The following is a 21,503-nucleotide window of genomic DNA, read 5'->3' on the forward strand; positions in this document are numbered from 1 at the left end:
GAGTAAGTCTCGGTTCTCTACAACAACCCTGTGCAAAATGGCAGCGGGTCAAAATGTAAACAAAAGCTTAATTGAAAAAATCTATGGCCACCTTGAATCCAAGATGGCCGCTTAAAACCTATGTCGAAAGGATAGGTATACCAAACTGATGAAGCTAGGAAAACCAAATTTAGCATGGATGTTGATCAGTAGCTGACGAAAAGATGCGAAATGTCCAAAAGCGCGACATCTTGAGTTCAAAATGCCGCACTATGTATCGAACGTATGTCCAGCTCAAACCACTGGTGTTGGAGAAGCGAAATGTGGTATTTACGCTTATGGTCAATAGTAGATATCCACAAAATATCAAACAGTATCATCTGTAATCCAATATGGCTGGCAGCTTGAAAAATGAGTTTGTATGTAAATATCCAATTTCTTGGAATATTATGATCAAACCAACAAAGTGTGATACAGCTCGATGTACTGAAACGATTTATACGTGGTTTGGTACTGCTCGCCAATTTTGTAAATAAACTTTTTTTTTTTTTTTTTTTAATATTTGATATTGCTTGAAATATTGCGATCAAACGAACGAATGGCATACAAATGTAACCATCAAGAATACGTTACAATAGAGCCCCCAACCTGACTAGTGCAACAAGTCCTTCATGTATGAACTACGTATGTTAAAATTAGAAAATACCCGAAGATATTCAACTTTTGTTTAGCAGTACGAATAGGAAGTTAGAGTTGTGTATTCATCGCATATTCGCTATATTCATGTAAATGATATCGAGAGAACCGTGACGAACGTGCATTAGGAACAAAACATATGTGTTGTTACGGAATGAAATAATAGTTGAGGTGAGTCGAAATTCAATTGTTTTTTAGTCTTTCTATTGTTTCTAAATACATAATAGAGAAAAATCGAGATTTAGATTTGTACTGTTATGAATAACATAGGTTTTAAGCAGCCATCTTGGAGTCAATGTGGCCATAGTTCAATTAAGTTTTTGTTTACATTTGACCTACCGCCATATTGCACAAGGTTGTCGTAGAGAGTCGAGACTTGCTCCATTTCGTTTCAATTTATAACAGCTTTCAAACGATGTACTACTTAAGCCCCCTTGCTATTTGAAACTTTTGAGTTGGACCCTGTCTGGGACCCTGGGGCAAACTTTTTTTTTTATCCCAAAAAGTGTGACCTTGAAAATGATGGGATACGTGTCCACCGAGCTTTTCAGTTACAACCGTTTCCGAACAAACGACTCGGTTCAAACTATTCTCCCAGCTTTGTAGCTTTTACATTACAAAATATGTTATAACTCACGATATTCCGCCCGGTGGCATGTATAGCTTTGGGATTCGTCTAGTTATAACATATCAAACTTAAATCTTGCCATAAGGCAGTGGGAAAATTAATTATTAGCCTTGGCCTGCTTGAAGCTAAACCGGAAACAGTTTCAATGTTATTATTTAAAATATTTTCCTGCAAAAGTCGGAAACACTTCTGTGGAGCCCACCTTCTTATCAGCAGGGGATCCCCATGTTGCCAACTTTCCACTACAATGAAAGACAATACAGCTGGACAGCATTCGTAAATACAGTATTCGGTTGATTGGAGATTGTCTTTGCGGTCACTGTTGATCGTTGTGTCTGTGAATTTATTGTTTTTATTTCGTTTTGAGTGTGCGAATTCTTTATATGTGATCATGTATATATATTCACTTATAAGTGATTGTGTGAATTATATCTACAGTGTATATATTTATATAATTTCAGAGTGATTTCAGTGCTTTTGTAAATAACTATCAATAGCTCTAAGTATTTTGTATATAGCTTCGTATATCTGCATACTGTATTGGGTTAACGCCATGGCGAGTGCTTCATCAAGCGCGTTTTCACCCGAGTGCTATAGAACTACGAATAAAAAGCGCATATTACGTAGTGGGGAACAACAAATTGTTTTAAATGTATATTCGTATTTTCGATCCTGCAATGGACCAAAATTAACCTCGGTTTGTAAAGCACTTCAGTTGGCCGCTAATGCAACACTTGTTGACGTTTCAGCTATATGACAAATAAAAAAGCAGCATATCAAATCCGGGGGAAAGTTAAAAACTCCGCGAAAAACAAGACGTGATAACAAACGTGTGATAAGGATAGACATTTATGACGATTTTTCCCAAGCTACAATTCGAAGACATGTCCATACGTTCTTCAAGAGGAATGAACTTCCAACTATCTACAATATCTTACGCGTTCTGAGGGATGACGACGAAGTGCCTCAGTGTTCAAAGTGGACTTTGAGCCGTATTATGAAAGAAATGAGATTTGCCTATATGAGACGGCAAATAAGTTCTTTATTTATTGATAGAGAGGACATCATTGCAAGTAAGTACAAATACTTGCGTTTTATCAGGAAAGCTAGAGAACAAGGCAGATCAATCGTGTATACTAATGAAACGTGGGCCAACAAAGGGCATACCAAATCTAAGGCAAGGACTGACACTCGCTTAAAATCAGCTGATCAGGCTAAACAAGAAGGTCTTTCTACAGGGGTGAAAGGACCAATAGGGAAAGGAAAACGACTGAATTTGGTACATGCCGGTTCTGAAAACGGTTTAGTTCCCAATGCTCAGCTGATTTTTCACGGAAGAAAGGATAAAAGAAATACAGATTATCACGGTGAAATGGATAATAAAGTTTACGAAAAGTACTTTACTGAGAAACTGCTTCTCAACATCCCGTCACATTCATTGATTGTCTTCGATAATGCGAGCTACCAGAGTGAAAGAAGTGGAAAACTGCCCACGAAGAGCAGCAGCAAGAAAGGAATTCAATGCTGGTTGACATCGAAGGGAATTTCGTGGGATAAGGACATGTTAAAGTTTGAACTTTATGAAATTGTGCAACAGCATCGAACAAACTATGAAAATATTTATAAATTAGATGAACTAGCTAAATCTGCCGATCATGAAGTGTTACGATTGCCTCCATATCATTGTGAATTAACCCAATCAAATTGATTTGGAGTAAAGTAAAGTAAAAAAAAAAAAAAAAAAAAAAAAAAAAAAATCACATTGCGAGTGAAAATAAAACTTTTAATCTGAAAGATGTGCGTGTGCTAATGGAGGAAGGTATTACGTTATTGACTCAGAAAGACTGGAAGAATTGTATAAGTCATATGCAGAAAGTAGAGAGCAATATGTGGGACGTTGATGGTCTAATGGAAGAAATGCATGACTCGTTAAGTATTAATCTTAATAGTGACCCTAACAGTGAGGAAAGTGAAGAATATGATGATTTAGGAGTGGAATCATTTTAAGGTAAGGTAAGGATTAGAATATATAATTAAATCTCCTTTTTCACTTGTTATATAATCACCATTTTTTAAATATCGATTTTAATATTTTAAGTTCAAATAACTAAACCAGTAATGAAAGAATTGGAGGAGGGAAGGAAGTGAATGGAAACGAGAGAATCCCGAGGAAAGCCACGATTTGTATCAGTATCAATGCTCCTTTTAAGTGTACTTTCAGGGAGGGGGCTCTGGCCCCTCACTTCCACCCCTGGAGCTGACCAACCTCCCACACAGAGCTAAGAAAAACTAAATTGCAATTGCCAATATATCAAAGTATTCAAGTACACTACATTCAGGAAAAAAGCCTATCAATATCTTAGTGATACCCATGTTTGAGAACCTAAAAAGCAAACCACCCTTACATCTACTAAAATTTAGTTTAACAACCACAAAATCTTTTATTTATTTATTTATTTTCCTCTGTGCGTGAAATTATAGAAGAACCATTCCTTTCAAACACAAAAAGAAACTTCGGGACTAATGTAGCTGAATTGTCGTTTCATATCTTTTCTTCCTTAACACGTAATGGTATGAATTAAATTCTGTTCTATAATGATAAAAAACGTGTAACTAGACATAGACCGTTGAAATGTACGAAGAGAAAGTGTTTCTCCGCAATGCAATAACATATAACTATAATCAAAATACAGCAAAATACATTTTGTGTAGTATTTTTCTTTTCTATTATATAATACAATTTGCTTTAAGTTGCATAGCGATTAACATGATATTGACATCTTTGTTATTTTAACATGGGTTAACATTAAGCGACACAAGTGAAGCAGACTTCAGGATATTTACTCTAAGAAGTCTCACATTTGAATGCGCGGTAGTGGGATCTGACAACGCCGCCGGAAGAGTGAAGTTCCTTGTAGGAAGAGAAACAACGACGAATCTTGTAGACTGCCTGGTTTCATACGTTGTAACTTACTTTAAATGAATTTTTTGTGAAGTTGGTCTCCTTCTTCTCTACAGCCGACCCTCCCTCACCAATTTGTCTATTTCTCTTTAACATTTTTTTAATTTACTTTGCTTTTATTTTCATAATATTAGCACTATTTTTTTCATTAGAAAAAAAAATAATTGTCTACAAACACGATTACATATCTCTACATAAAATACGAACAAATATGATCAAAACTTTCAACAGAAAAAAAGAAAACAGCAGTTTATTTGAATTTAAACTAACCAACTAACTCTATGGCCTATGGAACCCAGCGGTTCAATGCTACATTCACAAAAGCTGTCCACTGACTTCTGTCCTTAAGCCAACTGAATCCAGATTCTACTTTATATTTCTATTTCCGTTAGATTCATCTCAATATTGCCTTCCCATTTGTGCTTACGTCTTCCTAATGACCTTTTTCCGATTGGGTTTCCAGTTAAAACTTTTAAAGCGTTCACACTTTCTTCCATTCTGGCTACAAGACCTGTTCATCTGAATCTCCTAGACTTAATCACCTTAACAATGTTAGGTGAACTGTATAAATTATACAGTTCCTCGTTATGAAGTTTCCGTCATTTCCATCTCTTTTGAGTCCGAATATCTGCCTTAAAAGAGATGGAAATGGCGGAAACTTCGTAAAATGGCGTGAAACATGGACTGAAAGTATTTCAAATAAATCATGAGTCTGAATATCTGCCTTATGATTTATTTGAAATACTTTCATCTTGAAAATGAAATGAAATATTTGAGTTTTACGTCCCATGGTTATGCCGGTTAGGATAAAGGAGACGGTGATGATGAGTGATGAATGAAATGGTGGAGTGAAGAAAGTGGGAGGAAACGGGGGAACCCCGAGAAAACCCACGCACACGGTGTTTATCCACCACAAAGTTCACTTGGCGGGAGCAGGGTTTGAACCCGAGACCCCAAACACCAGAGGTGAACGCTCTACCACTGAGCCACCGCGGCCCCCTGAAATACTTTCAGTCCATGTTCTTCCTTCAAAGTAAGTGACCATGTTTTGCAACTATACAGTACAACAGCCATAATCATCATTTTTCTATATTTGAAGTTTCAAATTCTTCAACAGAATTCGCAAAGGCAAAAAGATTTTGGATTGAATACTAACTCGAATTCCCTGCTTTCAGTCGGTATTTAGTTTCTTCGTGGTTATGGTTTTGGTTCAACAAAAAATTGGTTACTTACCAATATATCCTCCTATGGGAAAACTAAATATTCTTCAGACGTATCGGAACAACAAGCTAGTTCCGTCTTCAATGGTAAGGTAACAAAAATAAAAACGGATAAGAGTAATATGATATGGAAACAGGAATACATACCACCAAGTGAACGTAATGTAAAAAAAGGTACTAAAAAGAACGAGCAGAACACAGTGAAAGAAAGAAAGGAAGGAAGCGTGGTGTCTATGCTACTCAGGGGCGGATCCAGGACCGACTTCTGGGGGGGGGGCGGTGGGTTGTCATACTGCTACTTTTAAGGGCTCCAAACTTTGGGATGGGTTTTATTTATATATATAAAATAAGAAAGATTCCTTTTCTGGGGGGGGGGCGATCGCCCCGATCGTCCCCCCTTGGATCCGCCCCTGAGCTACTCACTACTGCCAGAACAAAATACACATGAAAAGTAGGTAGCCGGTTTTATCAATGTTGCCAGAAACCAGATTTAAAGCCAATTTATTTTTATGAATAAAGAATGTTTCTTTAATCTTTTTCTTTTTTGTTTTTCTTGAACCTAATACATTAACCTGTTTAATATTATGCATATGTTACTCTAGGTGAAGAGATAATTCCGATATACCCACATCTTATGACTCTTTTTATTGTCTAATATATCCTTTAATTTAGATGTTAATATTGCGCTTTGTTTGACCTATATATGAAGAGTCACATTCACATGAGAACGATAAATTCTGAACTTATTTGGTGATTCAAAAAAATCACTTTTAAAGCCGGTGCTTTTCTAAATTTTTGGGGGGGATACTGGAAGCAGAAATGTTATGCTTTGTAAGAATCAGTGGCGGATCCAGGGAGGAAGATCGGGGCAATTGCTCCCCCCCCCTTCCCCGAAGAGGAAAGTTTTTTTTTTTTTTTTAATTTTATATATAATTAAAAGCCATCCCAGAGTTTGGAGCTCTTAAAAGTAGCTCTAAGTAGCAGTATTACAACTCCCACCTCCCAAAAAAAATCCGTCCAGAATTCGCCCCTGGTAAGAATACGTTGAATTTTTGTCGATAATTGTGGAAAGTAAGAAATTCCTATCAGAGCTTTTGCTTCTTTGGGAATAGCTTCTTCTTCCTTTTCTTTTTTTTTTTTTTTTTTTTTTTCAAGGAACTCGCACGATCCACGTGCTTGATTAAATCATTTTTGTGAGGCACGCAACTTATAACCGTTGTTTTGTCCTATTTGATATAAAAAGTGTATTTCATCATTGAGATCACTTGGACGATCACAAATTAGTAACCCCTTATGAAAGGATATCTTCCAAATATTGGCCTCGTACAGTAGTGGATGGGCTGACTGTTGATGTACGTAAGTAGTGCCTGCAGTGGGTTTTCGATATACTTTTGTTATAAATTTATTGTGCGATTGGGTAATCAGTAAATCTAAAAAAGGAACAGTTATCAGATTCGCGCTCAACAGGGAATTTCAATCTAGGATGCTGATTATTGAACTGTTCAAATATTTGTAAATAAGAGTATTTTCATTAGGTACAAGTATTAAAACGTCATCGGCATAACGACAATATCTAATATACTTAAATGTATCGTGTTGTTAAATAGGCGTTTCTATCTGATTTAAACAATGTTTGACAGTATCAGAGATACTGTATTTCCCATGGATAGACCGTCATCCTGAGAAAAGTAATGATTTTCAAATTGAAATACACTAGTTGTTTCAACGGACTTCAAGCAGTTGCAATAGAAAATGAGTTTCATTACTTATACTAAGGCGTGGTTGATTGCTAAAAAAGCTTGTTGGATAAAATAAGTTCTTTTATTTTTTTTTTTTTTTAATTTTATTTTTGCTGACTTCAACTGAAGATTCGGTCGAATCTCATCACTGTCTATGTAGTCTGGAGGATTTAATTTTCTTAGTCAAATAAAAATCAGGAAACTGAACTTTAGGAATTCAAGGGCGGTGCATGGAAGCTTATATTCTGAAGAAGCTGATGATAGGACCAGTGAAAAGATCGTTAGTTAAATATTATAACATACGACGTAAACTCGAGAATAAGTGAGAGAGGGAGAGAGAGAAAGAGTGAGTGATAGAGAAAGTGAGTGTGTATGTGTATGTCTATATGAGAGAGAGAGAGAAAAAAATATGGGTAAGTGAGTGTGTGAGAGAGAAAATGTGAGTGAGAGTGAGAGAGTGAAAGAGAGAAAATGTGTGAGTGAGTGAAAGAGAGAGAGAGAGAGAGAGAGAGAGAGAGAGAGTAAAATGTGTGAGTGAGTGAGAGAAAAATATGTGAGAATCAGAGACAGAGGAAATGTGAGTGAGTGAAGAGAGAGAAAAAATTGTGAGTGAGTGAGAAAGAGTGAGAGAGGGAGAGAGAGTGAAAGAGAGAGAAAATAAATGTGTGAGTGAGTAAAAATGAGAGATTGTGTAAGAGAGAGAAAATGTGAGTGAGTGAGTGAGAGTCAGAGAGAGAGACAGAGAGAGAGAGAGAGAGAGAGAGAGAGAGAGAGAGAGAGAGAGAGAGAGAAATGTGTGTGAGGTGAGTGAATGAATGAGAGAGAGAGAGAGAAGCAAATAGTGACTAATGTTGAGCTCTCGTGGTTAAAGTTTGAAAAATGACTTCAGAGAAGAATGTTGAGAACGAAAGCATCTTACAACTTGTTAGAATAAATTATCTGCGAAAACTTTCTTCATTACAGTGGAGGGGTAACATTACAAAATATAGTTAATTTAAGAACGTAAGAAACACCTATTTATATTTTCAACAATCACTTCCATGTCCCTGAATAATCGTCTGCAATATTTCAGACAAGTTGGTCTCCTTCTGGCAACGATGAATTGCGAATTTTACATGTTCCTATTTCCTTTTATATTTTTGACGAAAGACACATACTTTTAAAGATTTCAGGAACACGTAACATTCACAATTCGTAACTATGATCGATTTGTCTTTGAAATATATTGCTGATAATAAATCACAAAATATCTGTTCTCATGGAACATGGAGGTTATATTGTCTAACACCCCACCTACATATGAATACTGAAGAGCCTGACATACTAAAAATTAATACAAAATTTACCATTTTTCTTTTGCTTGTTTATTCATAAGTGAAAGGAGATAATGAACTGCAACTTAACACAATCATAGATAACGTTATTTTACAAAAAAAAATATGAACCTGAAGAACTTTCAGTGTTGCCATCCATAGAAATTACAGTGTTGCCAGAATAACATTTCCCCCAAAATCTAAGTTAAGGCAGCGACTAGAGGAACGAACTCAATTGCATTTGATTACGTATCATGTTGTCTTGGTATCCTGTGAACTACTTTTTAAATAACATTATCATTTAACTTTAATAACTCTATGTTAGAACTATTTTGTTTATTATAAACTAAATAAAATTATTATATAAAAAGTAGTTCACAAGATTCCAAGACAATATAATACGTAATCAAGTGCAGTTGAGTTCGTTGCTCTAGTCGCTGCCTTAACTTAGGTTTTAGAGGAAATGTTATTCTGGCAACATTGTAATTTCTATAGATGACAATAATGAACATTGTTCAGGTTCATATTTTTTGTTGTAAAATAACGTTATCTATGATTGTGGTAAGTTGCAGTTCATTATCTCCCTTCACTTATGAATAAACAAGCAAAAGAAAAATTTCCTTTTAAAAGATGCAACCTTCACCACTGACACTTACCCCAGTAGACTAAATTAAAGCTATCTCAGTCATGCATGAAGTCTGGAACAAAAAAAGCTCCTAACATCAGCTTTTGAAACTTTATCTTGAGTAGCTGCAAGTTCTCCATAATAACAAACAGCTCTTCTTTACTAAATATACTGAATTAATTTAAACTCATAAATAAATAAATTATATTATTAACACAACACCAATATTATAAATACTTCTTGCATTTGCAACACATGCACGAGGGTGCAGTGACTAAATATTCTTGATTGCAGTGTTCCCAATACACTGTATATAAACGTAGCAAAACTTCTCACTTCTTCATTCCACCACTGATCCCAGCTTATTTACAATTTGATTGCTTTTGCAATAAACATACCTGCATGCTTCTTCCTCGCTTTGATTTCTGAAACAGAAAATTATGTATTAGCTTCTGTTACAATACAGTATGAAAATGACTGTAATAAATGAATAAATAATAAAAATAAATAAATAAATAAAAACTACACATTGTTTTACTGAAGGGTGTTTACGAGTTCCAGACTAACATTTTCGTATTCTACTTCCAAAATATTGTAAAATTCAATGACTACTTTTAGTCGATATGGGGACATGCTCAAAAGTTGCTTCAAATTTCAATTTCTTAGTAATCCTTGCACTCACGTCGAGCTTTCGGTTTTCTGCCGAAGTCTTGCTCACGAAAATGAAACGAAAATATGGAAATAGAAAGCTGTAACTGGGTTTCTTTTTGTATCAACAACAGGGTACAACAGGGTTTCTCAACCTATTTTTTCACACAACGACCCCTTTTAATAACATCCTGTTGCCAGAGACCATAATAATTACTTTCCGGTTTGTAATAAGCTTTCCGATTTTATTAGTGCTTATCGCTTGTAAAGCTTACTGAAATCATTCCAGGCTTAAGCTTCACACTGGCCTTTATTTTCAATTGTATTTCCGTATACAGTTTTTGTTGTATCTGTAATTTTCTTGTATTTCACTGTGCAGTTTTTCACCAGTTTCATTCCTCTTTTATCTCACTATGGAGTTTTTCACCAGTTTCATTCCTCTTTTATTCCACTATGGAGTTTTTCACCAGTTTCATTCCTCTTTTAGTTCACTATGGAGTTCTTCACCAGTTTCATTCCTATTTTATTTCACTATGGAGTTTTTCACCAGTTTCATTCCTCTTTTATTTCACAATGGAGTTTTTCACTAGTTTCATTCCTATTTTATTTCACTATGGAGTTTTTCACCAGTTTCATTCCTCTTTTATTTCACAATGGAGTTTTTCACTAGTTTCATTCCTATTTTATTTCACTATGGAGTTTTTTACCAGTTTCATTCCTCTTTTATTTCACAATGGAGTTTTTCACTAGTTTCATTCCTATTTTATTTCACTATGGAGTTTTTCACCAGTTTCATTCCTCTTTTATTTCACTATGGAGTTTTTCACTAGTTTTATTCCTATTTTATTTCACTATGGAGTTTTTCACCAGTTTCATTCCTCTTTTATTGCACTATGGAGTTTTTCACCAGTTTCTATCTTCTTTTATTCCAATTGTTTTTTTAACGATTCTTTACTAGTTTAAAATTCTACTTAATATTCCTTGCTGCATTTGACAGTAAATATGGAAATAAAAATATGCCTATCAAAATTTAAAAAAAAATCAAAATAATCTTTAAAATATATTTTTCCGCAACTTTTTCCTAATTACATTTATGATTTTCATCTCCCTACGAGCCTTCATGCATTCCTCTCGTGACTCCCAAGTTGAGAAACCCCGCTGTAGAATATAAAAAGTAGTACAAATAGTTAGTTGCTTAACAAAAACAAACTAACAAAAAAATAAAAAAAAAAAAAACTCCTGTTATAACATGTAATTAAGTATGCTACTTGCTGCCGTAGTAAACATAGCTTTCTACACAGTTACCAAACTGATGTTTGTGTCCTTAGTAGTAATCATCACTATAGATAAAATTTTATTTATTTATTTATTTTTTTTTTTTTTTTAAAGTTGGAGTTTCCTAGAATATTTCGGACATAGCACTGAGTTTATTATTAAAATTATTACCCTGTCGCTGGTAGTTTATGGTACAGCATCCAAGAAGCAATTGAAAGACATTTGATCAATCCAGCAATTTTTTGTGTGATTTGGGTTATTTCTGTCAATACTACTTTAAGTTTTTATACAACTGTCTTTACTAAGAAAAGAAAAGAAAAAAAAATACTGTGGAATTCTATGTGAAAGAGATTGTATTTTGGTTCCTCTCACTTACCTGCCAATGGTATTATGATTTCGAAGCACATTCAATGTTAAAAATATTTAAGATTGCTAAATAGGAAGAAGCATTCTTTCTATTTCTAGTATGCTTGTGCAGCTAGCCATACACATCTCTTAACACATTTTTTTATTGTTAGAATCCTTTGAATAAGTTCACCAGTCAGAAGATAGTATACCATTTGCATTAAAATTGCTTTATTCCTTTTCAAGCCACGAAAAACTCTAATGAACTTAATTACTTATTCTAACGAAAGTGGTCTTTGACAAAGTTGGTAGGTACTACACAAATCTTTTGGCTGTTGCTCATATTTAAAAGTGACCACAAAAGAGTGCAGATTCTTTTGATATAACTTACAGAACTTAATTTTGAAATATATATATTCACACATGTGACCACAAAAGAGTGCAGATTCTTTTGATATAACTTACAGAACTTAATTTTCAAATATATATATTCACACATACATTCATAGTTTTAAAAAAGTACACTACAAGACTTTTCGCTACATCAGACAGAGGTCAAAAGAAAACTGCAAGTGGACGCCATATTTAGGCGTAGAATCACTAGGTAAAGACCGATTTTTCTCTGTTTCTTTATTTTTCTTCAACTTTTTTCTACTGCTTCCATTGTCTGTTTGATAAAGCTGTTTAGCGAAAGCGAATATTGTAGTTTTTGTGTGTATGATTATTTTCAGAAATTTCTGTTAAGCAAAATATTATCTATTCCTATCCTCGTCCACGTGATCCTGCATTTCAACATGACCCTCACCTTAACACTTTATAGCTTTTATGATCTTGAAATTTTCTTTTCTCCCTATTTTTCTTTCTTCCTATCTCATGATGCTATAATTATGCTTTTACTATGTTCAGGGAAGTAATTCATTTTCTTTCCCGCTTCGCGATTTCTTTGTTTGACATTTCCAGCAAGAAAGCTATTATAAAATAGGTTATTATTGACTATAAGTATGCTTTACAAAGGAAAGGAAAACAGAAAATAATACGTAAAAAAGTATTAATTAGGGCTGGTAGAGTTGCTGGAGGTTTCATGTTGGTTAGAGCTGACTACTTTTCTTTGTATTATAGAGACAATAACCTACTTGGGACCGCAGTGGCTCAGTGGTAAACTGGTTACTAATGCACAGCATCCCAGGTTTGATCCCAGCTCGCGTCAAGTAGGCTTTGTGATGGTGAACAAACATTGCTGCATGGGTTTTCTAGGGGTTCTTCCATTTCCTCCCACCTTCTTCATTCCACTATTTCGTTTACTGTTTTTCATGGTTTTCATCATCACCGTTTTTCTTAGCCTTGAAGCATAAGCGTCGAAAGTTAAACTAACAAACTAAATAAATGATAAAAAAAAATACTTCGGCGTTTTACAGTTGTAACAAAAAAAAAGAAAAAAAAAAAGAAAAAAAGAAAAGACAAGAATAGCCTTATTAAAATTTCTTCAGCTTTGTTTTGAAGTATTCTTTTTTCATCTAAAATCACTGGAAATAAAGTGTCACATTTCATAAAATTTACTATAAACTACTAATACTATAATTATTAGTAACCATTTTTAAATACTATACATTTTAAGATATAATTATATCTATATAGCTTAAAGTTATACCGAGTGGCTCGAAAAACAAAATGTTTACACTATGTAACTGTAAATTGTGTAAGTATGAGTAACTCTGAAATGTGTCATTTTTGGTAGTGTTTAGTTTAAGATTTGATGTTCTGTTATTACATTGCATCTAGGTGGCGTGAGCGAAGCAATATGGCTGCAAAGCTGACATTTGATAAAGGAAGGCGATCTTGAGGTGGTACATGAAGTACGAAACGATCAGCGAGTTGCAACGACAATGGTGGTTTGAGTTTGAAAAACACAACACATTGTGTTACTGACCCTATGTAAATCCGGCAATCCACGTGGGTAAAGCCGTGAATTTACCGAGAGTGAATGTGAAATGAAACGAAATGAAATTTTTGAGTTTTACGTCTCACGGTTATGCCGGCTAGGCTAAAGGAGACGGTGATGATGAGAAATGAATGAAATGGTGGAATGAAGAAAGTGGGAGAACCCCGAGAAAACCCACGCACACGGTGTTTGTCCACCACAAAGTTCATTTGGCGGGAGCAGGGTTTGAACCCGAGACCCCACGAACCAGAGGTGAACACTCTACCATTGAGCCACCGCGGAGAGTGAATGTGTGGTGTGGATTGTCTTATCATGGTTTGATCGGGACGTTCCTCTTTGACAGCACAATTACCAATGAGTAGTACCCGTAGATTATTGAAACATACATTTTGCCAGTCATCAGAGACTTCTATGTTGGAAACGAGAGGTTTCATCTCCAAGAAGATGGTGCCCCACCCCACTATCATCATCTTGTCAGGCAGTTTCTCAATGAAAATTGACTCGAACGATGGATAGGTCTAAGAGAGTTTGCCGAGTATCCCCACGTTCCCCCAGACCTCATTCCTCTAGATATTTACTTATGGGAGATTGTCAAGAACGTTGTTTATGGTAAAAGAAATCTCGTACATTGCAAGACCTATGAACAGTCATCGAACGTTTCTATGTAGATATCGAACTTAGGAAGTTGCAGTTGGTAGTTTGACTTCATCACCAGAGTATTGAAGTTAATGGTGAACACCTTGAATACATAAACTGATATCAGTTCTTCATCATGCATTGCAATGTAATAACAGAATATTAAACTGTTTAATGGTGAACACCTTGAATACATAAACTGATATCAGTTCTTCATCATGCACTGCAATGTAATAACAGAATATTAAACTGTAACACTATCAAAAATGAGACGTTTCCGTCAGTCCACTTAGTTATTCACAACTAAACAGTATTCACATGTTTTTTAGCCACTCTGTATCAATAGTAGCAAAAATTCTATATCTAAAAAGAAGCAATATAAAATCATATACTTCATGCTTGCAAGTAAAAGGAAAAGTATACCTGCCCATGCATCCAGTTCGGTTCCATCACCAAAACACGAATTGCGCCAAGCTGTATCTATCATAGAAAATAGTACATGCAAAACAAAATAATTGTAACATGCAGAAATATAAAGCAGGAATTAAATAAACTGTCATATTGCTACTTACCAAATACATTATAGAATCTTAAAAAGAAGGCATTACTATCATTGTTATGCAGGCTTTCGCAACTGGTTATTTGCAGGCCAAAGCTTCTAAACTAAAAAGCTCTCGCACTCGCTCGAAATTCAGTGCAGTGTCACCAGCAAAAACGTATTCCTATCCTAAACTACCTGTCCTTTTGTTAATACTTTCAGGGCGAATGCACTAATTTCTCTCTGACTTTTCTGGTGTTTATAGAAAATCATATTTTTTCTGTATCGGAAAAAAAGTAAAAAAAAAAAAAAAAACATCGTTCTGAGCCTATTGCCAAAATAACATGAATAAATATATATGATTTTTTTTTTTTTTTTTTTTAAGTTTTGGCTTACCACCAAATATGGCCATTTTGGGGCTCAGTTGGGCTCAGGATCACTAATCTCAGTTTTAGGGCTCACGCTAACTCAGATTCGCATAGTCGCTCGAGCTATTTCAATGAAGTTCGCACTAGCTCGATCTTGGGCTGAATTCACCTCATTGGGATCACGCTCACTAATTTCACTGAGGTTTGTGATCATTCGTACTCGGGGTCTGGCTTGCCATTCACTTATGGCGCTCTTGCTCACACAAGCTTGCACTAAAATTGAATCTGAAAGCCGAATTCGCGTGTTTGGACATCTGTGTAGCCCTCTGCAGAAAGCTTTCAGTATCCATGAGTATCTTCTTCAGTCGGGAGATAAAGTGAATGGAAACGGTTTGTTTTTCAGAGAACTTTTTAACATAGGTAATTAAAAACATTTAAACGCAAAGACTGAAAAAGTGACCGATTGAACCGAGATTCGAACTCGGAATCTTCGGCATACCGTGCCGATGCGTTAATCATTACGCCACCCAGTCCGCTTCCCAGAACAGCTACTGTCTTTCATTCTCGAGATTAGTGCCCTCATCTTGGACCACGTGGGTTGTACTACAAACCCCTGCTATGATTGGACAATCCTGTGTCCATATATCGAGCACCTTATGACGGTTGTGATTTCATATATTCTAACGAAAGAAGGAAACAAGTAGTTTTTTATTTATTTATTTTACACACCAAGTCCTCTATAGGTGCGAATTGTAACGCAGAGTGAAAAACTGATCGACTGGACCGAGATTCAAACCCGAGACCTCCGGAATACAGTGCCGATGGGTTAACCATTACGCCACCTAGTGTACTTCGCAGACCAGCTACTTATTCCCTCACTCTCGAGGTCGGTGCTCTCACCTCGGACGATGTGGGCTGTACCACAGACTCCTGCTGTGATTAGACAATCCTGTTTTCATAAACGGACTTTTTAACTTTTCGCTCTGTCATTTTTTCACTCTTTGCGTTAGAATTCGTACGTATAGGGGACTTGGTGTGTAAAATAAATAAAAAGATCGGTTGTTTCTTTCTTTCAATAGTATTTATAAAAACATTTAATAATCGGAACTCTCATCACCATTTATGAAGGAAAAGTTTTTCTGGCATTTCAATCTTATTCTTGTTCCCAGACTAAGTGAGGTAAGTTGCCGATGTGTTCTTCTCACCGTGGTTAATTTTTGTCCTTAAGGCACGAATTTAAACAAACAGAATAAAGGTAAGCAACGAACTTCACGAAATTATAAATGATCTCTGCATGTCATTTTTATTATATGCATTGTTTGCAGGCGACATATACAATGGTTTCTTGGTTTATTTATTTATTTATTTATTTATTTTTAATCAATGTTTCAGATACAGATCGGAGTCCATTTTACACTGAAACAAGGTTTATCAAGATTTCTGGAGATAAATCAACAGTTCTGGATGAAGTAATGGCTACGTAAATAAAATATAATAATAATAATAATAAATCTTTTATCGAAGAGAGCCTTGGAAAAATTTCAACCACTGATTTTATCACCTTATAAAACAATGTAATGTCTTTGAAAGGCAATACAAAGTATCACTTACTTCAAAAGATTTTTATGCTGGAGGTACACTTCCAGATCTCTACAATAGTCTACGTTGTTATCAACATACTAAGATGTATACGAAACGACTCTATGAATGAATATGTACTGCATAACAGTTTTGCTTAACCCTTTCAAGATCTATGGTATGTTGTTTTTAAACGCTCATATAACATCTATTGATGGAGTTTTTTATTGTTCAGTCGTACATGAAGTGCGAAAGAGATTACATGTGTTTTGAGAAGGAGCTTGTCAAGTTGGTGCGGGTCATGACATCATCTGTTTGGCCTTCAAGAGTACAACGCAAAGGGCTTATTTTTTTCTCTCGCAGATGCTATGTAAAAGGTTTTATGGGATCCAAGAACACATATATATGTTGTCGACATGACCATCAGACAGGGTGTACGTGTTATGTCTTCTTACACCACTTAGTATCTTTCAAGTGATTCTGAGATTTGTACGTTAACACAGAACCTGACCAGAGGGGCCTAAACTTTTTAAAAAGGTTTTTCTTTTAAAGAAAAAATCCCCATTTCCTCGAATGATATATGATTCGGACATGCGAATGGTAGCGTTTGGAAGGTTGCTTTATTCCGAAGAGAATGAGGTACGAACTATGAACCTAGGATACATAGTGATGATGCAGTACCTGCTTGCCTGAAAGTCTAAAATTTACCTTAAAAATCCCAAAAGGGTTAAAGATTCTACGAAATGCAGAATGACAACTGCATAAATAAACATATAAAGAGCTTAAAGTAAGAAAACAGGGAAATAATAATAATAAATTTCTTTCTTTCGGTTAGACGAAACTCGTGGAGTTGCACTGGTACACTGACAAAGCAGTCAGTCATGTGGTCTCCTGTAAACAGGTTTGATCCTAGATAGTATACTATCGTGGTGAGCAAACACGTGTTTGCGAGTTTTCTCCGGCTACTTTCGTTTCCTATGACTTAACCACGGAACCTTACAGATTCCATTTCGAGTAACTTTTATAAACGGAAACTTAATATAGATTTTTTTCTCTGTGCGATAAATATACCGGTAAAATAGCTAATTACACTTTACTAATTGCAGATAAATAACAGTTTATATTTTGTTTTATTTATTTTTTAAAATTTCTTTTCTACATAACTGTTGGGAGAATAATATGGAGTTTCAAGCAGTTGGCGTGTTCTATGTATAAAAGGGAAAAGTATATTGCTTGTTTGTTGACTGATTGTTGTGAGTTTCATATTACCAAAGAGAGATTGCCAACTGAGGTTATGTTTAATGAAGAATTGTTAAATATATTGTATTTTGTGTTGACTAAGGATAGAATAAGGAACGATTATATAAGAGGAACTGCTAAGGTGGGATCTTTGAGTAAAAATTTTGAAGAACGAGGCTGAGATGGCTTGGATATGTAGAATGAAGAAACGATGAGTATGTGGGAAAGAGAATTAGAAAGCTGGAAGTACGAAAAAAAAAAGAGAGATAGGACAGTTATCTTGAATTAAATTCGAGATATCTTGAATTATCTTGATTTTTTTTTTTAAAAAAAGTATATCGACACTTTCGACAATTACGGAGTCGTTATGAGGTCTCAGAAAAGCAGGCCACGAAAGATAACGTTATTTTAGATTATCAAATAGTCTGTCAGGCAGTTCCATCATATTAAAGAGTAAGTTTATTCGTATGAATAATCTAAAATAACGTTTTAATTTTTTTCTATTTTTTTAAAAATAACTTTTTCAATTTTTCTTTTTCCGTGCTCTGATGATTCTTCGACGATTGACAAAGTATTAGTATAATTTCAGTGCCTCTATTTGCCTTAATCACGAGACATCGACGAATTTAATTTAATCATATTTCCACATTGCGTCGACAAATCTTAAAATATTTCGTTAAGAGTTTCTTAATAAGTTTGATAGACTATGTACAGCATAATGACTAAATTAAAGAGACGAAAACATAATTATGTTCCATGCGGTAAGTATTTTTCTTTGAATGCAACACGCACCAAATTAGATGAGTTTACTTTACCTTCGATGACCACATGTCTCTGAAGCTACAAGAAAAATAATGTAATTTGCAAAAATTTTACACTACTTGTAATTAAATTCATTTTATTGAAAATAAAAATTTGAAGAATATGCTATATTACTGATTAATTTTCCATAGATTGTTTTAAAATTTATAAGCAAATAATAGATCCATTTACAAAGTATGAAATTCGTATGAAATTTAAAATAATATATAAACTAAACTTTGTGTTCATAACATAAAGATCAATAAATAAGCACAAAATTAGATTTACAATGATTACAAATTAAAAGTACAATGAATACCATGATTTTTTTTTTTTTTTTTTTGCCGTGTAAGGAATACAAGTGTGATAAAGGTTATTCGAAAAAGGATTAGTTACACACATATAGATGTAACAACACAACAACAGTAGTTAATAAAGTTTTCTATACAATATAAGCACACACATACTAATTAAACTATTTTTACAAAATATTTTGGGACAAATGAATTAATTTGTTATGAGAAAACACGACCAAAACGTATTACACTGAATTTACAAAACAATTTATTTGTGTGTCTTGTATGAATTGGAAATAAAAAATGCCACAGGTTGATGATGACAATAGACAGACGTAGACAGCGCTTATTTTATTTTATTTTTATTATTTTATTTTATTTTTATTATTTTATTTTATTTTATACCCTTACCACACAATAAGAAATTCTAAAATAAAAGTGAAGGTCTAGGAAATTCCAAATAAGGAATTTGTATCACAATAATTTTTATTTAATATTATCCTTACACTCAATAAACGGGTGTAAGAGATAGTGTGTAAGATGATAAAGTGGAAAGACTTACGTTGAAGTACCCCGAAACAACCAAAAACAATGAAAACACTGAGAAGTAATCCCAGGATTATTGAATGTGTAAACAAACCAGAACTGAAAAATTCAACATACAGTAGACCCTCTTGACCACCCTCGGCTGCTCCGCCACTCCGGTTGACCCGACCGTGCTCGAGTCGAACTTGTCCTCCCGACTCGCTGACTCACGAAGTCCATTGTCGTTTACTGCCGTCGCCGCATTGCTGTTTACTTGTTGTTGCCGTGTTACCGCATATCCGCTTTAGTACCCCGTCATCTTTTCTATCGTTTCTTTCCTTGTGCGTGTTTTCTGTACTGTACTGTGCAGTTTTCAGTGCTTACTGTTTGTTTGTTTTTACTGTAGAGAACAATACAGTCAGTTTTGAATTCAAAGTTTGTTTATTTAATGTAAATCCGTATTTTTCTATGTTTTGATAATCCGACCTTTTTTGCAATATGTGAAATTATACCAAATCCTGGGAGAATTAAAATATAAACTTCAGGGTTCCGACCACACCCCCTGTCCCAAAGGTGACGGATTAGAGGGGTTCTACTGTATATGTAGATGCATGACTCGCTGAATAAATACCACTACCAAACTTAAGAAGATGCTTCTGACTCGTCATACCAAATAAAAGCGGCAAGGTTTTAATACACTAGGCAAAATAATGCTTCGTTTGGTATGTTAATAAGAATTTTTACTTCTAATAACATTGTCAAGAACCCCATTACAAAATTACTTTTAAAATTCTCCTTTTTGTAATGTCTTTAGTCTGATTTTACGGAATAAGGATGTAAAAAATCAGATGAAAAACGGTCTACTCAGGTCTAAATAGTCCGAAAAAGTCTGATCATATCAAAAGCACCTACACTAAGTAATACAATTTTTTTTTTTTTAACAACGCTCAGCAGATAATAACAATTTGTAAGTACTACAGAAAATATAATAAGACGAGAAGTACGTTTCTAATTTTCATAAAAAATAGATAAAATCCGATTATTTGATTTTAGTCATTGTAACTGAAGACTATAGTAAAAAAATGTTATTCTAATAGCTTTAATGCTCGATTTTACTGTTATTTGAATCTTATTAAGACTTATAAAATATTTCGTGTGGAGTACTGTGCTGTATGAGTCGGAGACATGGACATTACGCAAAATTGATGAAAAACAACTGGAAGCTTTCAAAATGTCGGTGTGGAGAAGAATGGAAAGAATCAGCTGGGTCGAGCAGAAAACGAATGAGAGAGTGTTAGAAATGGTGGGGGAAAACAATTTAGATATTATTAAGAAAAGGAAGAGAAACTGGTTTGGGTATTGGATGAGAAGGAACTGTATCATGAGGGACGTGCTGGATGGTATGGTAGCAGGGAAGAGAGGGAGGGAGAGGGCGAGGGAGACTACAATTAATGGACGATATCAAAACAGAGAAATCATACGTGAAGGCGAAGAGATTAGCAGAAGACCTGGAGCACGGAAACATCTCAGTTGCAGCAAGTGACCTGCCAATAATGGCAGAATACCTATGATGATGATAATGATGAATCATATTTAAAATACTGCGACCAAAATCAACTTCCTACAATGTTTGAAGTTACTTATGGCTCTTTCACGTTTAAGACTGATTGCAAAACAAGATTCCGATATTTTTTTTTTTTTTGTTTATTATTATTTTGTCATGAAGAGGTTATGTTCTTTCCACTTTAATATTCAATGGGTACCATAATTCAGAAGTGTATACCTATAACCTCAAACATATGTTATTAATTATTTACATTGATTTTTTTTATTAACGTTCTTCTTTTTCGCCTATTTACATTTAATGTAATCATATTTACATTACAGCCAGTTTAAAAATAAAATAAAATTACATCGTTTCCCTTTCTTTTCTAATTAATTCTATATTTCTTTATTCCTTTGTGTATCAGGAAAATTTGAAAGTTACAAAGAAACAAAAAAATGTAATATGACCACCACCATGAATTTGCTGTTAGTAAGTTAAACCCACTTATCATTAGTCTATCATAATTTTATAAACACATGAACACATGCAGCTATACTTTTCTGCCATGCATACCAATCTACCATTCTTAAATTCACGCTTGAATGGC

The 21,503-nt window shown here is 34.5% G+C and overlaps 1 protein-coding gene across 1 annotated transcript in view; it reads right to left on the bottom strand.

Annotated features, from left to right (window-relative positions):
• Positions 1–21,503, bottom strand: part of LOC145689157 (uncharacterized) — a 160,749-nt gene that overhangs the window by 20,941 nt on the left and 118,305 nt on the right. The window contains exons 5-6 of the mRNA XM_081763289.1: positions 14,429–14,485; positions 9,561–9,587 (exon numbers count right to left, since the gene is read on the bottom strand). Coding sequence (XP_081619415.1) covers positions 9,561–9,587; positions 14,429–14,485 — 84 coding nt within the window. The remainder of the gene's footprint in view (positions 1–9,560; positions 9,588–14,428; positions 14,486–21,503) is intronic.

Source organism: Thermobia domestica, chromosome 7, assembly GCF_964235325.1.
Source record: "Thermobia domestica chromosome 7, izTheDome1.hap1.1, whole genome shotgun sequence".
NCBI lineage: Eukaryota > Metazoa > Arthropoda > Insecta > Zygentoma > Lepismatidae > Thermobia > Thermobia domestica.